The sequence below is a fragment of the Mus pahari genome, chromosome 9 (genome assembly GCF_900095145.1).
Source record: "Mus pahari chromosome 9, PAHARI_EIJ_v1.1, whole genome shotgun sequence".
In the NCBI taxonomy this organism is placed as follows: Eukaryota; Metazoa; Chordata; class Mammalia; order Rodentia; family Muridae; genus Mus; species Mus pahari.
In genome coordinates, this window is record NC_034598.1 from 28 (window position 1) to 23,383 (window position 23,356).

Consider the following 23,356-nt stretch of genomic DNA (forward strand, 5'->3'; position numbering starts at 1 on the left):
AAGGAGCTGAAGGGGGCTGCAACCCTGTAGGTGGAACAACAATATGAACTAACCAGTACCCCCTGAGCTCGTTCGTGTCTCTAGCTGCATATGTAGCAGAAGATGGCCTAGTTGGCCATTATTGGGAAGAGAGGCCCCTTGGTCTTGCAAAGTTTATATGACCCTTGACAGGGGAAGGCCAGGGCCAAGTAGTGGGAGTGGGTGGGTAGGGTAGCAGGGCCAGGGGGGCGGGGTATAGGGAACTTTCAGGATAGCATTTGAAATGTAAATAAAGAAAATAATAATAATAAAAAAATCTGTGTTCAATAAAAATGCCTACTCAATTTACCATGTGCTAGTACTGAATATTTTAAATAATTATTATATTTAGTGATAATGTTTTTCATTACACAAATAAAATAGTCTGCAAAATTTACTTCATTTTAATAAATATTATAAAATAAGCACTCATTTGTCAGTAAATAAAATACTGATTTACATTAAGACTTTATTTGAAAACTAAGAGTACCAACAATAATAGAATAACGTAGCTGAGTTTTTTGAGGTTTACACTGACATTTCATTATTTGGTGAGAAAGTGGGAAAACTTGTTTTCAAATATCCCATTCATGAAACATTAAGAATTTAGAAAACTAATGGGCTCTCTAAGAATCTAAAAATGTCTCCTATGCTGAATATTAACATGAAAGAAAAAGGAAATTTTATCATGGCTGACATTAAATCAGCAGCTATGTATCAGAAATCATTGAATGGGGGTGAAGACAGAGATCAGATTTTAAAACAAAAAAACAAAGTACCCTTTTCCGAGTCTTCTCTTTGAGGAATGGGCGTATCACAGTGTACAGGGCATGAATATACCAAGGTTGATTGACAAAGTGAATTCCTCCAAACCTTGCGGGGAAGCTGTCCTAGAACAAAAAAAGCATAGATGTTAGGACAGGCTTATCTGCACTGGATGGTTCAGGAAATACTACATTGCATTCAAATGTGTTAATCATATGCTAAAGAAAGGGACCAAGTTTTGCCACAGAAAGACTCTCATAAGACATTAAAACAATGCATAGTAAATCTTATCTTTCCAAAGAGCAGTTTGCTGAAAAAAACTTCATCATCTTTAAGACTGTGTATTTTAAGCCTGTTAAATTCTAAGTTATTACGATCACAGAAACACAAAGAAATAAACATGTTAGAAAAAGTGTTAAATATGAGATCCATGTAGAAAAATGATTTATTTAAATTATTTTACATATATCTTTATTCATATTACTTAATAATATAATAAGCCTCAAGATTTAAGTTCAACTCCTGAAACATATATATGATATAAGGAGAGAAATGCAAGTTGTCCTTTGACTTCCAAATTTACACTCTGATGAACCCACCTACATCTGACCTCACAAGAAAGAAAGAAAGAAAGAAAGAAAGAAAGAAAGAAAGAAAGAAAGAAAGAAAGAAAGAAAGAAAGAGAGAGAGAGAAAGAAAGAAAGAAAATAACTCAATAAGATGACTCACTGGGATTTGAGAGCCTGAGTTCAAACATAGGAACTAACCTGGTAGAAATAACTAAGCAATTTCCATAATGTGACCACTGATCTCCACAACTATAACATAGCTTGTACTCCTCATCACACCAAAATTTAAAAATTAAATTAAAACATAAATTGGGTTACAATCAAAACATTTCTTATTATCCTCCTATTATTTCTACACTTTATTGCAAACATTCACCTTTCCTTTATATTAAAAAGAAATCAAGCCGGGCATGGTGGTGCACGCCTTTAATCCCAGCACTCGGGAGGCAGAGGCAGGCAGATTTCTGAGTTCGAGGACAGCCTGGTCTACAAAGTGAGTTCCAGGACAGCCAGGGTTATACAGAGAAATTCTGTCTCAAAAAACCAAAAAAAAAAAATTTTAAAGAAATCAAATGTAAGCAAAATGAAAACCCAGGGTTATGGTACAGAAAACTTCAGGATTCTTTGAGTAGGTTAAATGAGCTTCAAAAGCACTCTGAGCTCACTTGAAGGGAGGAAAGTGGAACTCTAGTAAAGCCTACTTCTTCTCGGCAAAACATCCCTGGGGTAGGTTTGAGCCCAGAGTGATGAAGAGAGGTCTACTCTGCCAAAGTTTGTCCTAGTGCCTAGGGTAATGGGATTCCTAACTCAGGTTACTCACAAACTTGACACCTGGTTGAATATGCTGAAGATTCTCTTCCAAAGGACCAGGTTCTTTTCTTCTGCTACATTGAAACTCCAAATGAATCAACATCATTCATAAACAGATGAGAAAAAGCAACAACATAACTTCTTTAACTATACTTACCTATCTTTCAAGTAGCACCATAATTGATATTTCTCCTGTCTTCTTCAGAACATAAGTAGGAGCAAAGGAGAGGTAAAGGTCACAATAAGGGTGAAATCTAATGTTATTATTGTTTTAAATTTAAAGGTTTTGAGTAAGACTTTCTGATCTAAAATATGTACCAGCATAAGACAATAAGCTGTTTACAATACAAAAATGTTTACACACACACACACACACACACACACACATATATATATATATATATATATATGTGTGTGTGAGAGAGAGAGAGAGTCTCTTATATATATACATATACATATATATACACATATATACACATATATATACATATATATACATATATACATATATATACATATATATACATATATATACATATATACATATATACATATACATATACATGTATACATATACATGTATACATATACATATATATATACATATATATACATATACATGTATACATATACATATATATATACATATATACATATATACATATATATGCATATATACATATATATACATATATATACATATATATATACAGAGAGAGAGAGAGAGAGAGAGAGAGAGAGAGAGAGAGAGTCACATAGCATTAATTCTGAGGCTCACTACATTTGAGGGTGGCCTCATATATTCAATGCCACTGTAGTGCAGTATCAACAATGAATACTATGACTATATTATAGTATATGGTAATTGACTTATCTCCTCTCATCCATGCACATTGTCTTTATGTCTTCTCTTTGTTTGCCACATCCCACATTGCAGTTCTCAAGGCACCCATTGCCTACCCATTCAAGGGTATGGTGATGCAGTTTTCTCATCATTGATGCTGCTTCCCAAAGTGCATGCTCCTCATGCTTACAAAACCAGCAAGAGGGATTGAATTAATTTAAATGCCCTTCCTCCAGTACTTTGTGCCAATGCTAGTTATTTTATATAGCTTGTATACCATATATAACCTAATAATTTTAGAAATCTAGTAGGAATAAAATCTATGCACATACAAATATTTTTGCTAGATTATTTTAAACTTTAGCAATCAATACTCAGGGATTATTGATTTCATAGTTTACTTCTTATATACCTGAGAATTGAACATACAGAACTGTGCCAGATAAACAAGCATTCTAGCACTCACCTACTTCCCTGTGGCTTTATTTTTAAAAAAAAATTTATTAAGATAGTGTTACAACATTTTTCTCCTTCCTTTCCTCCCTTCAATACCTTCCACATGTCTCCCCAACTTAGGCTCATTACTTTTGCCATTAATTTTGAGGCAAAGTCTGTCTAAATTACCTATGGAACTCACTCCATATTCCAGGGAGACTGAACTTGCAATCTTTCATCACTCTCCCATATAGGTATTACAGGCATGTACCAACATGTCTGGCTTATACATCTACTCTTACATTTTTACTAGGATACAAATCATTGCTTCATTATGATCTTTTTGTTATAAATATGATGCATGATTTTAGAAAAGACTATTTTTAAATACTATTTAAAGCACCATTCATGTTCTTACCATTTAAAAACAAAAGGACTGTTATAAATATCTTAGTATATGATTCCAATCTTATTAAATTAAGCATCGTACATATGACATGGAACTCTATAAAGAAGTTTTGGAGCTTTAATAATAGTTATTCATAATAGCCATGGATATACAGCACAAACAATATTATCTTCTGTACCATAATGCAGGAAGTACACATAATTACCATAGTAGTTGGTATATCTGGTTCTCCTCCAGGCTTTCTAGTAGTCCTCTTCCACTGTGTTTAAACCTACCACAATTTCTGTGCTTTGACATTCTAACCATATTGCATCCCTTAATACATCTTATGGATATACCATTTTGGGATAGTATGGTAATATATAAAAATATTACACCCATATTTTATAGTTTATACTAAGTATATCTCATCTGCTGAAATGTCAGATTCCTGAAAGGACTCAAACTAGTACTTGTCCGCAATCCACATCATTGCTCTGGACAGAGAATTCAGACAAGATGTTCACTTACTTCCACAGCCTGGATTTAGCACAAACATTCCAAGTTCTATGTGTTCTGCCAAACTGAAGAGATACCATCAAGAAACTATTCCATTTCTAGCTAATAGGAATGTCTTTTTCTGTGCCAGTCTTATAGTTTGTAATCATTATTGGATGCAAATAATGGGTTGTAAAATAAAGAGATTGATCCTCATAGGACACATACATGAGAATTCAGATTATAACTGTACTCTTACTATAGCTTCATCTCCTTTCTTGTAACTACTTAATGTGTCATGCTACCAAAGCAGACAAACAATGAACTTGGTTAGATGCAGAACATTATATAGAAGCAATTGTGAAACAATGAGTAAAAAAAATTGTTCACATCTGTAGGAGAAAAATAACTCATATATTCTAAAATAAGGCTATTTAACACTTGGTAGTTTATCACAGAGAAGAGTAAATAATACATAATTAAAACACAATGAAGAGTTAAATTCCTTTTACAAGAATCAAGTCAACCTCCAAAGATAAGTGGCAGTGTATTTTTAACTAAGCATATAGCAATTATTTTTTCTCTAATACTAATCTCTGTTACAAACTGTATGCAAGCCACATATTTATATGCTTATCATTCATCTAAATAAAACCTATGTTTTAATTACATGTCTTAAGAAAGGTCCCTTGGATTGGCAGGATTAATACAGTCAAAATGGCTATCCTGCTGGAAGCAATCTACAGAATCCAATACAATCCCCATCAAAATTTCAACTCAATTCTTCACTGAGTTAGAAATGGCAATTTGCAAATTCATCTGGAATAATAAAAAACCTAGGAGAGCAAAAACTATTCTCAACAATAAAAGAACCTCTGATGGAATCACCATGCCTGACCTTAAGCTGCACTACAGAGCAATTGTGATAAAAACTGCATGGTACTGGTACAGCGACAGACATGTAGATCAATGGAATAGAATTGAAGATCCAGAAATGAATCCACACACCTATGGTCACTTGATCTTAGACAAGGGAGCTAAAACCATCCAGTGGGAAAAAAGACAGCATTTTCAATAAATGGTGCTTGCACAACTGGTGGTTATTATGTAGAAGAATGTGAATTGATCCATTCTTATCTCCTTGTACAAAGCTTGAGTCTAACTGGATCAAAGACCTCCACATAAAACCAGAGACACTGACATTTATAGAGGAGAAAGTGGGGAAAAGCATCAAAGATATGGGCACAGGGGAAAAATTCCTAAACAGAACAGCAATGGCTTGTGCTGTAAGATCAAGAATTGATAAATGGGACTTCATAAAATTGCAAAGCTTCTGTAAAGCAAAAGACACTGTCAATAAGACAAAAAGGCCACCAACAGATTGGGAAAGATTTTTACCAATCCTAAATCTGATAGGGGACTAATATCCAGTATATACAAAGAGCTCAAGAAGCTGGACTCCAGAAATTCAAATTTAAAATTAAATTCCATTTAAATTCAAATTCAAATTTAAATTCCATTTAAAATTGGGGTACAGATCTAAACAAAGAATTCTCAACTAAGGAATACCAAATGGCTGAGAAACACCTGAAAAAATGTTCAACATCCTTAATCATCAGGGAAATGCAAATCAAAACAACCCTGAGATTCCACCTCACACCAGTCAGAATGACTAAAATCAAAAACTCAGGTGACTGCAGATGCTAGTGAGGATGTGGAGAAAGAGGAACGCTCTTCCATTGCTGCTGGGATTGCAAGCTGGTACAACCATTCTGGAAATCAGTCTGGTGGTTCCTCAGAAAATTGGACATATTACTACTGGAAGATCCAGCAATAACTCTCCTGGGCATATACCCAGACGATGTTCCAACTGGTAATAAGGACACATGCTTCACTATGTTCATAGCAACCTTGTTTATAATAGCCAGAAGCTGGAAAGAACCCAGATGTCCCTCAACAGAAGCATGGATACAGAAAATGTGGTACATTTACACAATGAAAAATAATGCTATGAAAAATAATGAATGTATCAAATTCTTAGGCAAATGGATGTATCTGGAGGATATCATCCTGAGTGAGGTAACCCAATCACAAAAGAACACACATGATATGCACTCACTGATAAGTGGGTATTAGTTCAGAAACTTAGAATACCCAAGATACAATTTGCAAAATACATGAAACTCAAGAATAATTAAGACCAAAAGTGTGGATACTTCATTCCTTCTTAGATTTGGGAACAAAATACCCATGGAAAGAGTTACAGAAACAAAGTTCTGAGCAGAGCCTGAAGGAACGACCATTCAGAGAATGGCATGACCATTCATGCCCCACTTGGGGATGCACCTCATAAATAACCACCAAACCCAGTCACTAGGCAGATGCCAACAAGAGCCTGCTGACAGGAGCGTGATATAGCTGTCTCCTGTGAAGCTCTGCCAGTGCCTGGCAAATACAAAAGTGGATGCACACAGTCATGTATTGGACGGAGCACAGGTACCCCAGTGAAGGAGCCAGAGAAATGCCCAGGGAGCTGAAGGGGACTGAAGCCCCTTAGGAGAAACATCAATATGAACTAACCATTACCATCAGAGCTTCTTTGAACTATACCACCAATCAAAGAAAACACATGGTGGAACTTGTGGCTCTAGCTATATATGTAGCAGAGGATGGCCTAGTTGGTCATCAATAGTAGGAGAGGCCCTTGGTCCTGTGACAGTTCTATGCCACAGTATAGGGGAATGCCAGAACCAGGAATGGGAGTGTTTGGGAGCAGGGGGAGAGGAAGGACATAGGGGAATTTTGGAGGGGAAACTAGGAAAGGGGATTACAATTTGAAATGTAAATAAAGAAAATATCTAATAAAAAATGTTAACTCAAATTCACACAAATACATAGATAACATTTGAGATGCAAGTTTGAATCAGAGGACTGATTTTCATGTTTTGCCCCTGTATTTGTTTTAGAACATTGTGTCAGCTACTGTTTTGATTGTCTGTCATAAATATATGTCTGTATGTCCTTTTCACCAAATACATACTGTGCTTAACTATATACTCATCCCTTCTGACGTATTTAAAATTTTGTCATTTCTATCGGGCTTGTTATGCCTGCAATCCCAGTTCATAGGTGACTGATCCAGGTCGATTATCAGTAGCTGGATTCCCTCCTTGTCTCAAAAAGCAGCAATAGTAAAAACTGCAAGCTCTCATTCTCCCATGCTGTGTTCATTCATACTTGGCTAAGAAAGACTTCATGATACCATGGCTCACAGAAGTAATATTCTTTCCCATTTCTGCTGTTCTTTCTTTGTATTCAGTTCCTGTACAGTTATAGAAATATTCTAGTTTTTTCTTTTTCAATTTTTGTCTGGGACATTTTTGTTAAATTAATTAGAAATGGTGTTTTAATCTAATAGTTTTTTCCTGAAAGATAAGTTGCATGAGAAGACCTTAGAAAGGCACAGTTGAGGGACATATTTTCCCACTGTACACTATTAGCAAATCGGTTATCACAGTGAAACCTCTGGAAGAGATCCTTCAATTGTCATGGATATGTACCATAAGGAGACCAGTATCACACAACATTTGGAAGGTAGTAGCATTTGACCACATTGTTTTGTTAAGTACAGTCAACATTCCTTTATTAGGCAAGATGAGTTTGGGGTTTTATGTTTGTTTGTTGTTTTGTTTTGTATTCTCAGTTCACTCTGCCCTAATGATTGTCAGGGCTACTCTAGTTCATGAAACTTACAGGCTCAGAGAGAATAGGGCATGACATTCCTCTTATCCAAGACTGATTTCTACTGAACCATGTTAATTAAGGTCTTTTTAGGTCCTGTCATTAATGTATCATAATGCATGCTATCATTTCCATTTTTTATCTTGTTTTTTAAACATGAAAAATAGTTGAGTTGTTTAAATTTCTCACCTTTCATTGCTAAATTATCACTTGTAAGAAGTGGTATGTTTACAATTTATGGAAAATAACCCTATGGTTAATCTTTGTATTTTCCTTTCTCTTGCTATAGTTTGAATACATATGTAATAAAATAGCGTGTAACACACTTGGCTTATCAGTTCTAATAATAAATCCACTTTTAAAAAAAGCATAGCTAATGCAAATAGCTCACTTGTAACATACTGAGTCATCCAACAACTGAATGAGCAGAATGCCTCTTTTATGTGCAAAACAGGTATGTTCTCTCAGCTGTTCCTCTGTCAAGGGAGGCTAATTATACATTGAAGGGAATCACAACCAGCAGCCCCAACATGAAGCATAGAGTCAGTTCTTCCTGACTGCTAGTATGTGCCTGATGCAATCAGTTATTGAAAAAACCCTGAGAACATGACAGAAACTGTTCTCATATGTTCTCACAATCCATTAGACATCACATTCAGTAAAACCTCACAGAAGATTAGAATACACAATAAATTACCTGTCTTCCAACAAAAGTCACACCAACAGGTTGCTAAGTCAGGCTCTTATCAAGACTAGTAGCTTCTATCCACATACCAGCTCGCAGCAAGAATGCCTTACTCATACACTGACCCTACTTGACTTTTAAATTACATGAAATAATGTGTATCCAGGACTGCTGATTCTACATCCAAACTTTCCCAAAGGGGAGTCAAGTAGCAAAGTATCCTAGAAGAACTGAAACTATTGAATTACAATAAAACCAGACAGATCTTCATAAATGGATATTCCAGGACACACATGTGAAACTAGAGGCAGTTTTGATTCTGAATAGATATTGGAAAATAGGAATTGTCATGTCTGTTAATGGTACATAGACATAAAATACTCTTGAAAGAAATTTAAAAGATTATTGTTCATGTTCTCCCAAGTTACTTCTTGTCATCAATTATAAGAAACATAATAACTGATTCAAAATTCTATGCACAAAAATGTTTACTTGACTTTTATATTTGATAACTAGTAACATATTGTAATCAATCATAGTGGCCTTATCTGTGATAACCAGAAGCTGGAAACAATGTAGATGTCCCATGACAGAAGAATGGATACAGAAAATGTGGTTCATTTAGACAACAGAATGCTACTCAGCTATTAAGAATGAGGACATCCTGACTTTTGCAGACAAATGGATGGAACTAGAAAATATCATCCTGAATGAGGTAACTCAGACCCAAAAGGACATGCATGGTATGTTCTCACTAATAAGTGGATATTAGCCAAAAAAAAAAGGAAAAAGGTAAAAAAAAAGGAAGGAGGGAGGCAGGGAGGGAGGGAGGCGGGGAGGGAGGCAGGGAGGGAGGGAGGGAGGGAAGGAAGAAGAAGGATAAAAAAGAAAAAAAAACCATACAGAATACACAAGATACATTCCACAGAATTTAAAAGGCTCAACAAGCTGAAGTGCCCAAGTGAGAATGCCTCAGTCCCACTTAGGAGAGAGAAGAAAGCAATCACAAGTGGGGAGGGAGGCAGAAAAGGACTTGGGAGGGAATGTAGATATGATGGGGGGGGGGAGCAGTGTGGGATAGAGGGAAACCTGATCTGGTATTGGGTGAAGAAAGAGGACTGAAGCCCTGAGGGGCATCAAAAGAATGTAAACAGACAACCTCAGGAAATATGAGATTGGGGGATTCCCCTGCCCCCAGAATGTACCAGAGACCTGGGAGATGAGAGACTCCCAGGACTCATAGGGAGGGCCCTTTGATGAAATGCCTGACAGTAGGGAGAGGGAATTTATAGAACCCACCTCCAGCAGGAAGACAGGAAATCAAGTGAGGGATGGGGTTGCTATCCTGCAGTCAGGTCTCTGACCCATAATTGTTCCTGATTGAAGGAATTACAGGGATGCAAATAGAGAGGAGCTTGAGAAAAAGAAGGTCCAGCAACAGGGCCAAAATAGGATCAGTTCAAGAGGAGGTCCCAAGGCATGACACTGTTACTGAGACTATAGAATGCTCACAAAAAGGGACCCATCATGACTGCCCTCTGAAAGAACCAACAAGCAGCTGAAAGAGTCACATGGAATTATTTGCACTCAACCAATGGACAGAAGCAGCTGAACCCTGTTGTTGAATTAGGGAAGACCGAAAGAAGCTTCTGAGGAGGTCAATTCTGTAGGTGGACCAGCAGCCTTAATTAATCTGGTACCCCAAGATCTTTCAAACACCGGACCACTAAACAGACAGCATACACCAGCAGATATGAGGCCCCTAACAAACAGTAGACAACTTCCAGGTCTGTGTTCATTCAGAGATGAAGCACCTAACCTTCAAGAGAATGGAGGGCCCAGGGAGTTTAAAGGTCAGGTGGGGTGGGTGGTAGGGGCATCCACATGGAGATGGGGTGGTGTGGGGAGTTGTAGGATGTGGAGCAGTCTGAGGGTGGATGGGGAAGGGCAGGGAGTGTAAAAAATGAATTGCAAATAAAGTTAAATTAAAAAAAAAGAAACATAATAACCGAAGCAAAATTCAATGCACGACTATGTTGACTTTTATATTTGGTAATTAGTAACTTATTATAATCAATTTTAATTTACTTAAATGAAAGAAATAATTAATTAATAATTATTTGGAGTCAAAAATCGCTGAATAGTATTTTCTATCATTTCCTAACTGCAAAATGGAGGCAATGAATCAAAAAATAACTTGTTTTTAAGAAGAGTAGAAAGCACTTGAAAACTAAACCTGAAAGAAGCTTAGTTAACTTTGTGAAGTACAATAACAAATGACTTTTTCCTTTCTCTTTGTACATTATATGTGCAACACTAATTATATGTAATGGGTTATCAACAAGTAAGAAAACAGAGCTTGGTAAGAAAATATGTTAGGGGAACGGGTAGAATTGGAGGAAAAAATAAGGAAGTGGATGTAACCATATTTCCATTATACATATGTAAAAAGTTCTTAGGAACAAAGAAACTCAGAATGCCATGATTCCTTTGAAACCTCAAAACCTGTATCAAGTGACACACCTCCAGAAAGGCCACAATTCCTAATTGCCAACTAATTTCACCAACTGGGAATGGAGTATTCAAATTTCTTAAGAATTTAACGAATAGGCAGGTTTTTTTTTTCAATTTTTTATTAGATATTTTTTTCATATACATTTCAAATGCTATCCCAAAAGTTCCCTATGCCCTCCCACCGCCCTGCTCCCCTACCCACCCACTACCACTTCTTGACCTTGCCAATCCCATGCACTGGGGCATATAAAGTTTGCAAGACCAAGGGGCCTCTCTTCCCAGTGATGGCTGATTAGGACATCTTCTGCTACATATGCAGCTAGAGACACGAGCTCCGGGGATACTGGTTAGTTTGTATTGTTGTTCCACCTATAGTGTTGCAGACCCCTTTAGCTCCTTGGGTACTTTCTCCAGCTCCTCCAGTGGTGGCCCTGTGTTCCATACAATAGATGACTGTGAGCATCCACTTCTGTATTTGCCAGGCACTGCCATAACCTCACAAGAGATAGCTATATCAGGGTCCTTTCTGCAAAATCTTGCTGGCATATATAATAGTGTCTGCGTTTGGTGGCTGATGATGAGATGGATCCCCGGGTAGGGCAGTCTCTGGATTATCCATCCTTTCGTTTCAGAGCCAATCTTTGTCTCTATAACTCCTTCCATGGGTATTTTGTTCCCTATTGTAAGGAGGAATGAAGTATCCACTATCCAATATATACAAAGAACTCAAGAAGCTGGACTCCAGAAATTCAAATAACCCCATTTAAAATTGGGGTACAGAACTAAACAAAGAATTCTCAACTGAGGAATACCAAATGGCTGAGAATCACCTGAAAAGATGTTCAACATCCTTAATCATCAGGGAAACGCAAATCAAAACAACCCTTAGACTCCACCTCACACCAGTCAGAATGGCTAAGATCAAAAATTCAGTGGACAGCAGATGCTGGTGAGGATGTGGAGAAAGACGAACACTCCTCCATTGCTGGTGGGATTGCAAGCTGGTACAACCACTCTGGAAATCAATCTTGCGGTTCCTCAGAAAATTGGCAACAATACTACTGGAAGATCCAGCAATACCTCTCTTGGGAATATACCCAGATGTTCCAACTGATAATAAGACCACATGCTCCACTATGTTTATAGCAGCCTTATTTATAATAGCCAGAAGCTGGAAAAAACCCAGATGTCCCTCAACAGAGGAATGGATACAGAAAATGTGGTACATTTACACAATGGAGTCAGCTATTAAAAACAATGAATTTATGAAAGTCTTAGGCAAATGGATGTATCTGGAGGATATCATCCTGAGTGTGGTAACCCAATCACAAAAGAACTCACTTGATATGCACTCACTGATAAGTGGATATTAACCCAGAAACTTAGAATACTCAAGATACAATTTGTAAAACACAAGAAAATCAAGAAGAAGGAAAATAGGCAGATTTTTACTTTTAAGAATTTTCTTTAATTTAACATTTTCCTTAATATATAAATTTGACTATAAACACAACAATAGCAAAAGTCATATTCCTGTTTTCAATGATGCAAAATGAAGATGTTTACTGATGGTAATTGTATGGTATGTTATTTACTTTTTCTGCTGCTGTGACAAGACACCATAACCAGAACAACTTATAGAAGAGCTTTGGGGGGTGTAACAGTCAGACAAGGTGAGGAGCACAGAGTATGCAGTAAGGCATGACACTTGGAGCAGTTGCTATGGGTTCATATCTTGAGTCATAAAAAGAATGCCAAGAAAAAAAAACTCAGGATGGCATGATCCTTTTGAAACGTTAAAACCTGGTCCACTTACACATCTCCAGAAAGGCCACAATTCTTAATCTTTCCTAACAGTTCCAACAGTCATTCTCATTCAAACCACCACGGTACTCTTCAAAGTAGAAAATAAACATTCTCCTTACTCACAAAGTGGCTAGTATATTGGCACAAGGCTATCTCACTCTTTATTTCAATGTTTCAAATACACATTTATCTTTAATTGACTCACTGACTTTTTATTTTGATTTTAAAATTGGTAGAGGCACACAGGAAGTTTGCAAAAACCTAAGCTGTGTAGACCTATACACCCATTGCACAAATTTAGGATTGAGTTAGTTCACTAGAATAAACCACCAAACCCAGAACTGGCATTGCTGCAATTCACAGGGCTTATCCGTATGCAGTTAGTTTTTCTTTGTATTTTAAAAGGCATCTTTAAAATTTATCACTTAGGGAAGTCAAGGCAAGAACTCAAGGCAGGAACCATACAGGAATTACTTATTGGTTTCTCTGGCTGTCTCAACAACTCAACTGCTTTCTTATACAGTCCAGGACCATCTATCTAAGATTGATTCTGCCCAAACACATTAATATGGTCCTTCCTGCATCAATTAATAATCATGATAAGCTCCTAAAGTGAATCTAGAATTAACACCAATCCAATCTGACCTAGGCTGTTCAACACTCAAAGTTGTCCTCTCAGATGATTCTAGACTATTTCAGGTTGACAGCTAATACTAACTAGAATACCTAACTAAAGTATCATCTTGTTACACTCTGTGTTTGGATTGGCTACAATGATACATAATTATTGATAGACTGTTATGTATAATTGTTGATGCAAATAATGATACATAATTATTTAAAAGCAAATTATTCCTGAAATAAAAATAATAATGTGGATACATTTATTTGTCTCCACTACTCTTAAGAAACTTCTTTAAAAAATGGATTTCATGTGTATGGATGATATATGCACATGTGTATTTCCCAAAATAAGATATGTGGGTATGTTGGGGCTGGTGAGATGGCTCAGTGGGTAAGAGCACCCGACTGCTCTTCCAAAGGTCCAGAGTTCAAATCCCAGCAACCACATGATGGCTCATAACCATCCGTAACAAGATCTGACTCCCTCTTCTGGAGTGTCTGTAGACAGCTATAGTGTACTTATAAATATAATAAATAAATAAATAAATATAAAAAAATGATATGTGGGTATGCATATATGCACATAGGTCAATGTATGGTATCTCCCTCTATTATTCTTCATGCTATTTTATAGACAAGTCTGTCACTAACCCAGGAATTCAAGTTTCAGCTACAGTGGTTGCTCAGGAAACCCAAAGGATTCAACTGTTGCCTTGATCATATTCTCAGACCAGCTTTTACATAGGTGTTGATCCAAACACAAGTCTTCATTCTGACACTGCAAGAACTATAACCACTTATCCAATTCACAAACTCCAGAAATATTTTAAAAGAAACAAAATGTTGCATAACTGAAAAATAAATTCATCACTTCAATTATGCTGAGGATGCTTTAAGACAGTAAAAGTAGGTAAATGGATACAGTAGAAACAATATAAGCATAAAAACATTGGATTGGTCCCCAAGTGGAGCAGTCTCTGGATGGTCGTTCCTTCAGTCTCTGCTCTGAACTTTGTCTCTGTAACTCCTTCCATGGGTTTTTTGTTCCCCACTTCTAAGAAGGATTCTGAGTTTCTGGGCTAATATCCACTTATCAGTGAGTGCATCTTATGTGTGTTCTTTTGTGATTGGGTTACCTCACTTAAGATGATATCCTCCAGATCCATCCATTTGTCTAAGAATTTCATAAATTCATTGTTTTTAATAGCTGAATAGTAGACCATTGTGTAAATGTACCACAATTTCTGTATCCATTCCTCTGTTTAGGGACATCTGGGTTTTTTCCAGCTTCTGGCTCTTATAAATAAGGCTGCAATGAACATAGTGGAGCATGTGTCCTTATTACAAGTTGGAAAATCTTCTGGGTATATTCCCAAGAGAGGTATTGCTGGATCTTCCAGTAGAACTATGTCCAATTTTCTGAGGAACCACCAAACTGATTTCCAGAGTGGTTGTACCAGCTTGCAATCCCACCAGCAATGGAGGAGTGTTCCTCTTTCTCCACATCCTCACTAGCATCTGCTGTCACCTGAGTTTTTGATCTTAGCCATTCTGACTGGTGTGAGATGGAATCTCAGGGTTGTTTTGATTTGCATTTCCCTGATGATTAATGATGTTGAATATTTTTAGGTGCTTCTCAGCCATTCAGTATTCCTCAGTTGAGAATTCTTTTTTTAGTTCTGTACCCCATTTTTAATAGGGTTATTTGGTTTTCTGGAGTCCAACTTTTTGAGTTCTTTATATATATATATTGAATATTAGCCCACTAACAGATTTAGGATTGATAAAGATCTTTTCCCAATCTGTTGGTTGCCTTTTGGTGTTATTAACAGTGTCCTTTGCCTTACAGAAGCTTTGCAATTTTATGAGGTCCCATTTGTCGATTCTTGAGCAGAGCATAGACTGAAGGAACAACCATTCAGAGACTGCCCGACTTGGGGAACCATCCCATAAACAACCACCAAACCCAAACACTAGGGAGATGCCAACAAGAGCCTGCTGACAGGAGCATGATATAGCTGTCTCCCGAAGGCCTCTGCCAGTGCCTCATACAAATACAGAAGTGGATCATCCATTGGAAGGAGCACAAGGTCCCCAATGAAGGAGCTAGAGAAAATACCCAAGGAGCTGAAGGCGTCTGAAGCCACATAGGAGGAACATCACTTTGACCTAACCAGTACCCCCAGAGCTTCTTGGAACTAAACCACCAATCAAAGAAAACACATGGTGGAACTTGTAGCTCTAGCTATATATGTAGCAGAGGATGGCCCAGTTGGTCATCAGTGGGAGGAGAGACCCTAGGTCTTATGAAGGTTCTATGCCCCAGTATAGAGAAATACCAGGACTGGGAATTTGAGTGGGTGGATTGGGAAGCAGGGAGGGGGTAGGGGATAGGGGATTTTCAGAGGGGAAACTAGGAAAGATATGTAGATAGATAGATAGATAGATAGATAGATAGATAGATAGATAGATAGATAGATATATCTTATATAATAATATATATATTATATATAATATATATTATATTACACAATTATATATAATATATATATATTACACAATTTAGTGACTTGAGAGATATATATGTATAGAGAGATAATAAAATTTTAAATGTAAATATCTAATAATATATATACATATATATAAATAAATAAATATAGCTATTATAAAATTTGACTATAAAATATGGGTGATGGATCATAGTTGTCTTACTCAGGTCTTTATTTGTTTTAAGTTAATACATGAGAGGAAGAAATTAAAAGATTAAGGATTTCTGCTCACTTTTCAGAGAGTTCAATGCATGACTGCCATGTACTTAAACAGAGCACCATGGCAATGGAACACATGTCATGAGACTGCTGTCCACATCATTTGGATATCAAACAGAGAATAAATAAGAAATGGCATGGGATAATGTACCTCCAAAAGCACATCTCTAGTCACTTCCTGATTTTACAACTTCACAAAACAGGACTACTATGTGACCAAACAGTCAAGTTGTAAGTTTATGGGAAAGCATTTTTTATTCAATCCATAATGCTGCATAAGTACTCTTAGTTAAATGCCCTTTTAGAGTATCATTTTATATATATAACCTTACTTAATACTATAGTTCTAAGTCAAGTATGAAAGGAAGAACAATAAGGTCAAGTACCTTTCTTAGTGAGGCCAGTGTGATTCGTTAAATATGCCCTATAGGAATACTTCCAGTGCATTAGTAGATACTTTAGTAGCAAAACTTGAAGCTTTACTCCCTTACAATCTTCTGAGAGAAAAAAAAATGTAAAGGATCATACTTTTTTTTCTCTTTAGCTTTATCGAACACATAAATTGATAATTAGAATTGTATATAATTAGAATTATATATATATATATATATATATATATATATATGACACAATTTAGTGATCTGATATATATATATAAATAATATGAGATAATAATAAATCTAATTAACATATCACCTCCCATAGTGTTTGTGTGTGTGTGTGTGTGTGTGTGTGTGCATGTATGTAAAGAGCACTTAAGTCTGCTCCCCTAGGAAATTTTAGGCATACTTAATGTGCTATGGCATTATTTACTTTGGTCACCCTATATGATTGATCCCTAGAGCAGACTCATCTTGCATAGTGAATCATTTTGCCTTTTAACTAACCTCCCCACATTTCTACCTCGTTTAGCAGACATGAGAGCTTGATTCCAGATTAGCATTTTCTTGTGGGACCAGTTATCCTCACAAAGGACATTCACAGAATAGCAACACCCCTTTCCTCCAGTCTATGAACAACTCAGAGACAAATCAATTATGATTGTTCTCGAAAAATTGGTACCCATCCTAAAGCTAGCTGATACAGTTTTTGAGACCCTGGGACTTACTTTATTTAGTTGGGCTGAGCTAGTCTGAGCCTCAGATGTTGCCACAGAAGAAAGAAGTGCTTTCATGCAAATCTGCTCAGAGCTCATATCAGTCCAATAACAGCTAAACTTCAGAACTGAATTCCAGTTGTGGGGAATGGCAAAGAGAAAGAGATCTGGAGAAAATGTAACCAAAGGTCAAGCTGACCTTTATGCTTCACCGAGCAAGCAATCACATAGGAGTTTGAACAACATAATGCTAGCAGAAAGCATTACTCCAAAATGACTCATTTGCGCTTCACACTGCCAAGGCACTGAGAACATTAAACAGAACATTAGAAAATGTTCTTGGGTACTGGGATTTCACTGAAGATTAAACATTACTCAGTGAATTCAAGAACCCAATCTCTTATAATAGCTGCAAAGGGCCAGAGATAAAAATCTAAGATCAGGCACAGACAGTGCTGAACAAGAAAAGAACTAAATTTACACACTTTATTAACAGCCCCCTTAAAAAGTCTATATAAATGAAGAGTGGAAAGTGATACTAAGGGGAAACAGTGAGCATGACAAGACAAGGCATGTGTTAGTGATATACTTTGCATCCTTTCTCAAGAGCATTGGCACAGCTTTTACTGTTGATCTCTTTGGCCTCCTAAAATCATTCAGAGGTAACAAGCACTAAACTAAAATAAGGCTTTATTTCTTCAGAGTTAACACACATTCTCCATGTGGATTAGTGGTTTTCAACCTTCTTGATGCTGCAACCCTTTAACATAGTTCCTAATATTATGATGACTCCCAACCATAAAATTATGTTTTTGCTACTTCATATCTGTAATTTTACTACTATTATGAATCACAATGTAAATATCTAATTTGCAGAATATTTAAATGCAACTCCTGTGAAAGCATCTTTCAGCTCCAAAAGAGGTCGAGATCCACAGATTGAGTAGATAATTCAAGAGATCTGGTTGCATTGCACTTTAAACAAAACCTATTTCACCAATCTGTGTTTTGATGCACAACCTTCTTGGTACTTATATTTGCCGACATCAGGCTGTATTTAGAAAATATATGGTTTATGATCTGCTTAAAATAAAAATGCCAGCATACTGCAACTGCTAAATATATTTCTCATTAAATCATCTTTTATCAAAAAATCACTAGCTTTAACTACTAAAATAAACTTTTCTGGTCAAATCAAAACATACACATAAGAAAAATCTTATTTTAGGATTTTAAGTACAGTGTTTGTGGCTATGGTGGTTATTGTTAATTGTCAAAAATGACAAAGTATAAAATCACCTGAAGGCATGCCTATTAGAGATTTTCTTGATTACACTAATTGAGGTGAGAACATTGTTATCAGCATCATTTCTGACAGGATTCTGAACTGTATACACAGAGAAAAGAAACTAAGAAGCCACAGAATTTCATTATTCTCTGTTTCCTGATAGTAGATGTGATGTGACCAATTGCTTCAAAACCCTGCTACACCCTTGCTATGAAGCCAAGCACCTTTCAGCTGTGAGTCAGAAGGAACCCTTCTGTAAGTTTCTTTTTCACAAGTATTTTATCACAACAGGAAAAATAAGATGATGACCTTCTACTTTCATCTCAAGTGAAGTCTAAAATTTTATCTCCTACTTCTTTTTAGTTTATTTTTGAAAGTGTATTTTCATTCCAACTCTCCTTTCTTCAAGTCCTCCTACATATCCTTCCTCAATCTCCTTCAAACTCATGGTTTCTTCATTTCTTTATCAATTGTTATTTCACCCATGTATACAAGGTTGCTTGTATATATTTAGGGCTGACCATTTGGCACTGAACAACCAACAAATGCTAAGATATAACTGAAATAGATTGCTTTCTAATAGCTAGAATTCATCACAAATATAATTACATCTTTTCTTGTCCCTCAAAACATACTGCCTTAATAGTGCATTGCCTTTCTTTTTTATCTTTTTAAAAGTCCTCTTTTTGTGTTTGCTTAGGTTCTTTTCCTAACAAAGATCTAATTGCCTTTCTCTTTCAGCACCATTGGTAAATTACTAGCACTTTTACTAACCATTTTACAACTTAACATAGTAGTTGAAATTTTTATCATATTTTTCTAATGATGGATATTTGGTATACTGAAAAATTATTCTTTTTCTTTCTCATTATCTTATTTTGGGTACTAGACCATAAACAGTATACATCACTTGGCTTAAACACCACTTAATTCTCACGGTATGAGGACTTAGAAGTTCAAGGCTAAAGTACTAGCATGGCTGGCCTTTCTTGGGGGCTGGCTTCAATATCCCCCCACATATGTAAGCTGACAAAGACAGTAGACAAACTCTGAGCATATATATGAGAAGCATAGTCCAACATGTTAACTTCAAAAGGATATAAGCATTCAATCTATTTCCTTTGAAGATAAACTAACAAAATATGAATTTTGCAGACAATATAAGAAAGCTGTATTCTTAAAAAAATAAATTTCATAAGACAAAAGGGATGTTGAGAAAAGACAAATTAGATAAATGAAATATATTGGGGAAGGTGCTGATCAGAGTTCTTACCACTGTGGCAAATACAAGAGAGAACCAACTTATGAGAGGAGTTATTTGGTTTCAGAGATTTCAATTCATATTGGCAAGGGTAATAAGGCAGAGCAGAGCATCTCAGGTCATGGAGACATGAAAGCAGACATGTAACACACACACACACACACACACTAGCTATTGGCTTTCTTTCTCTCTGGAGTCTATCCATGTCCTCAGCCTCTAGAATCCAGCCACTCACATTCAGGGCATTCTCTTCAGAAGTTAGTTCCTTCTATAACTGCCCTCATGATGCACCCTCAGGTGTGTTTTAGTAACCTCAGATGTGTTTCCAAATCCAGTCAGGACGTCAGTACTGTGGTCAAGATTAGCTATCACAGCCCATTGTCAACTGGACATACAAACACATTTTTTAAACAGTGTTTAAACTGCTTCAGATTGTCAAAAGAACAGACCTTCCATGTATTTGATTTTTTTTTTTATGTACAGAACAGTGTATTAACAATACAATAGCAATCCTATGGTCAACAGCTGCTATACAACCAAGGTTCTCATGCATACTTAAGTTGAATTCCAAAAGATCCTTGTTGCCAAGCTCAGAGAGTTTGCTCTTTGGGTTGTGCTCTAGGTACATAGAGTAGCTGAATTTTAAGACTATGCAGAAATAATCTGACATAGAGTGTTCCACGTGATTTCTAAGATTTCTAACATCTTCTCTACAATATTGTTCTTTATACAGACTAACACCCATGCATCTATGGTGCAGACCTGCTAAAACTGATTTAGATCTGTTTGTTCTGGTAGACAATTCCATATATAATCATAATATGTCAATAAATAACATTCATGGGCTGGAGAAATAGCTCTTGCCACAAAAGCATGAGAACTGAACCTTCCAGAAGCATGTAAAGTTCAACACATCAGCACATATGTATAATCCTATGAAAAGGTGAGAAGAATAAACCCTAGCATCTTAGGGTCCCGATAAGGAGGATACACATCAGGAAGCCTGTCTTAAACTTAAAGAATGGTAATGTTAATGAACAATTAACATTACCCTCTGAATTTTACAATTGGGCTGGACTTCAATGTGCTTGCCCTCTCACAGGAATGTGTACATATATGCATACATGAACACAGAGGACACACACAAATGCACACACACACACACACACACACACACACCACAAAAAAAGGTAAAAGAAATGTCATTCCTATTACTTGAGAAAGATTACATTGGGGTTCTAAAGTTCTTTTTTTCTTATTGGATATTTTATTCACTGAAATTTCAAATGTTATCCCTTTCCCAATTTCCCCTCAGCAACCCCATTCACCCACCCACTCCCACATCCCCACCCTGGCATTCCCCTATGCTGGGGCATTGAGCCTTCAGGACCAAAGGCTTCTCCTTCCAGTGATGCCCGATAAGGCCATCCTTGGCTACATATGTAGCTGGAGCCATAAGTCATTCCATGTATACTCTCTGATTGGTGGTTAGTCCCTGGGAGCTTGGGAGGAAGGTCTGGTTGATTGATATTGTTGCTCATTCTATGGGATTGCAAACTCCTTCAGCCCCTTCAGGCCTTTCTCTAGTTCCTCCATTGGGGACACCATGCTCAGTCTAATGGTTGACTGTGACCACCCACCTCTATATTTGTCAGGCTCTGGCAGAGCCTCTCAGGAGACAGCTATATCAGGCTCCTGTCAGCAAGCACTTCTTGAAATCCACAATACTGCCTGGGTTTGGTGTCTGTATATGGAATGAGTCCTCAGGGCAGTCTCTGGATGGCCTTTCCTACAGTCTCTGCTCCACACTGTCTCCCCTATGAATATTTTATTCCACCTTCTAAGAAGAAATGAAGCATCTACATTTTGGTCTTTCTTCATCTTGAGTTTCGTGTGGTCTGTGAATTGTATATTCTGCTTTCTGAACTTCTGGGCTAATCTCCACTTATCAGTGAGTACATACCATGTTGTGTTTTGGGGATTGGGTTACCTCACTCAGGATGATATTTTCTAGTTCCATCAATTTGCCTAAGAATTTCATGAAGTCATTGTTTTTAATAGCTTGTTTAAATGTACTACATTTTCTGTATCCATTTCTCTATTGAAGGACATCTGGGTTCTTTCCAGCTTCTGGCTAATATAAATAAGGCTGTTGTGAACATAGTGGAACATATGTCCTGGTAATATGTTGGAGTATTTTTGGTTATATGCCAAGGAGTGGTAGAGCTGGGTCCTCATGTATTACTATATCCAATTTTCTGAGGAACAGCTCGAGCGATTTCCAGAGTGTTTGTAGCAGCTTGAAATCCCACTAACAGTGAAGGAGTGTTCCCCTTTCTCCACATCCTCACCAGCATCTGCAGTCACCTGAATTTTTGATCTATGAATTTTTGAATTTTTGACTGGTGTGAGGTGGATTCTCAGGGTTGTCTTAATTTTCATTTCCCTGATGACTAAAGATGTTGAACAGTTTTTTAGGTCCTTCTTGGATATTTCATATTCCTTAGTTGAAAGTTCTTTGTTTAGCTCTGAACTCCATTTTTCAATAGGGTTATTTGGTTCTCTGGAGTCAACCTTCTTGAATTCTTTGTATATATTGTACATTAGCAATCTATAGGATGAAGGATTGCTAAAGATCTTTTCAAAATCTGTTGGTTGCTGTTTTATACTATTGACAGTGTCCTTTACCTTACAGAAGCTTTGCAATTTTATGAGGTCCAATATGTCAATTGTTGACCATAGAGCATGAGCCATTGGTATTCTGTTAAGAAAAAGTTGCCCTACGCCCATTTGTTGGAAGCTCTTCTCCCAGTTACTCTTCTATTAGTTTCAATGTATCTGGTTTTATGTGGAGGTCCTTGACCCACTTGGACCTGACCTTTGTACAAGGAGAAAAAAATGAATCATATTGCTTTCTTTTACCTGATTACTATCAGTTGAACCAGCACCATCTATTGAAAATGCTGTCTTTTTTCCCATTTGGATGGTTTTAGCTCCTTTGTCAAAGATCAAGTGATCATAGGTGTGTGGATTCATTTCTGTGTCTTCAATTCTATTCCATTCATCTACCTGCTTGTCTCTATACCAATAACATGCACTTTTTACTACTTTTGCTCTGTAATACAGCTTGAAGTCAGGGATAGTGATTTCTCCCAGAAGTTCTATTTTTGAGAATAGTTTTCACTATTCTGGGTGTTTGGTTATTTCAAATGAATTTGAAGATTTCTCTTTCTAACTCTATGAAGA

General features: G+C 36.7%; 1 protein-coding gene across 2 annotated transcripts in view; it reads right to left on the reverse strand.

Annotated features, from left to right (window-relative positions):
- Nucleotides 1-718: 718 nt before the first annotated feature.
- LOC110326861 (clavesin-2) overlaps nt 719-23,356 on the reverse strand; it is a 61,865-nt gene continuing 39,227 nt past the window's right edge. For both annotated transcript variants that reach the window (XM_021205473.2, XM_029542426.1), the window contains exon 4: nt 719-908. In XM_021205473.2, coding sequence (XP_021061132.1) covers nt 729-908 — 180 coding nt within the window. In that variant the 3' untranslated portion in view covers nt 719-728. The remainder of the gene's footprint in view (nt 909-23,356) is intronic.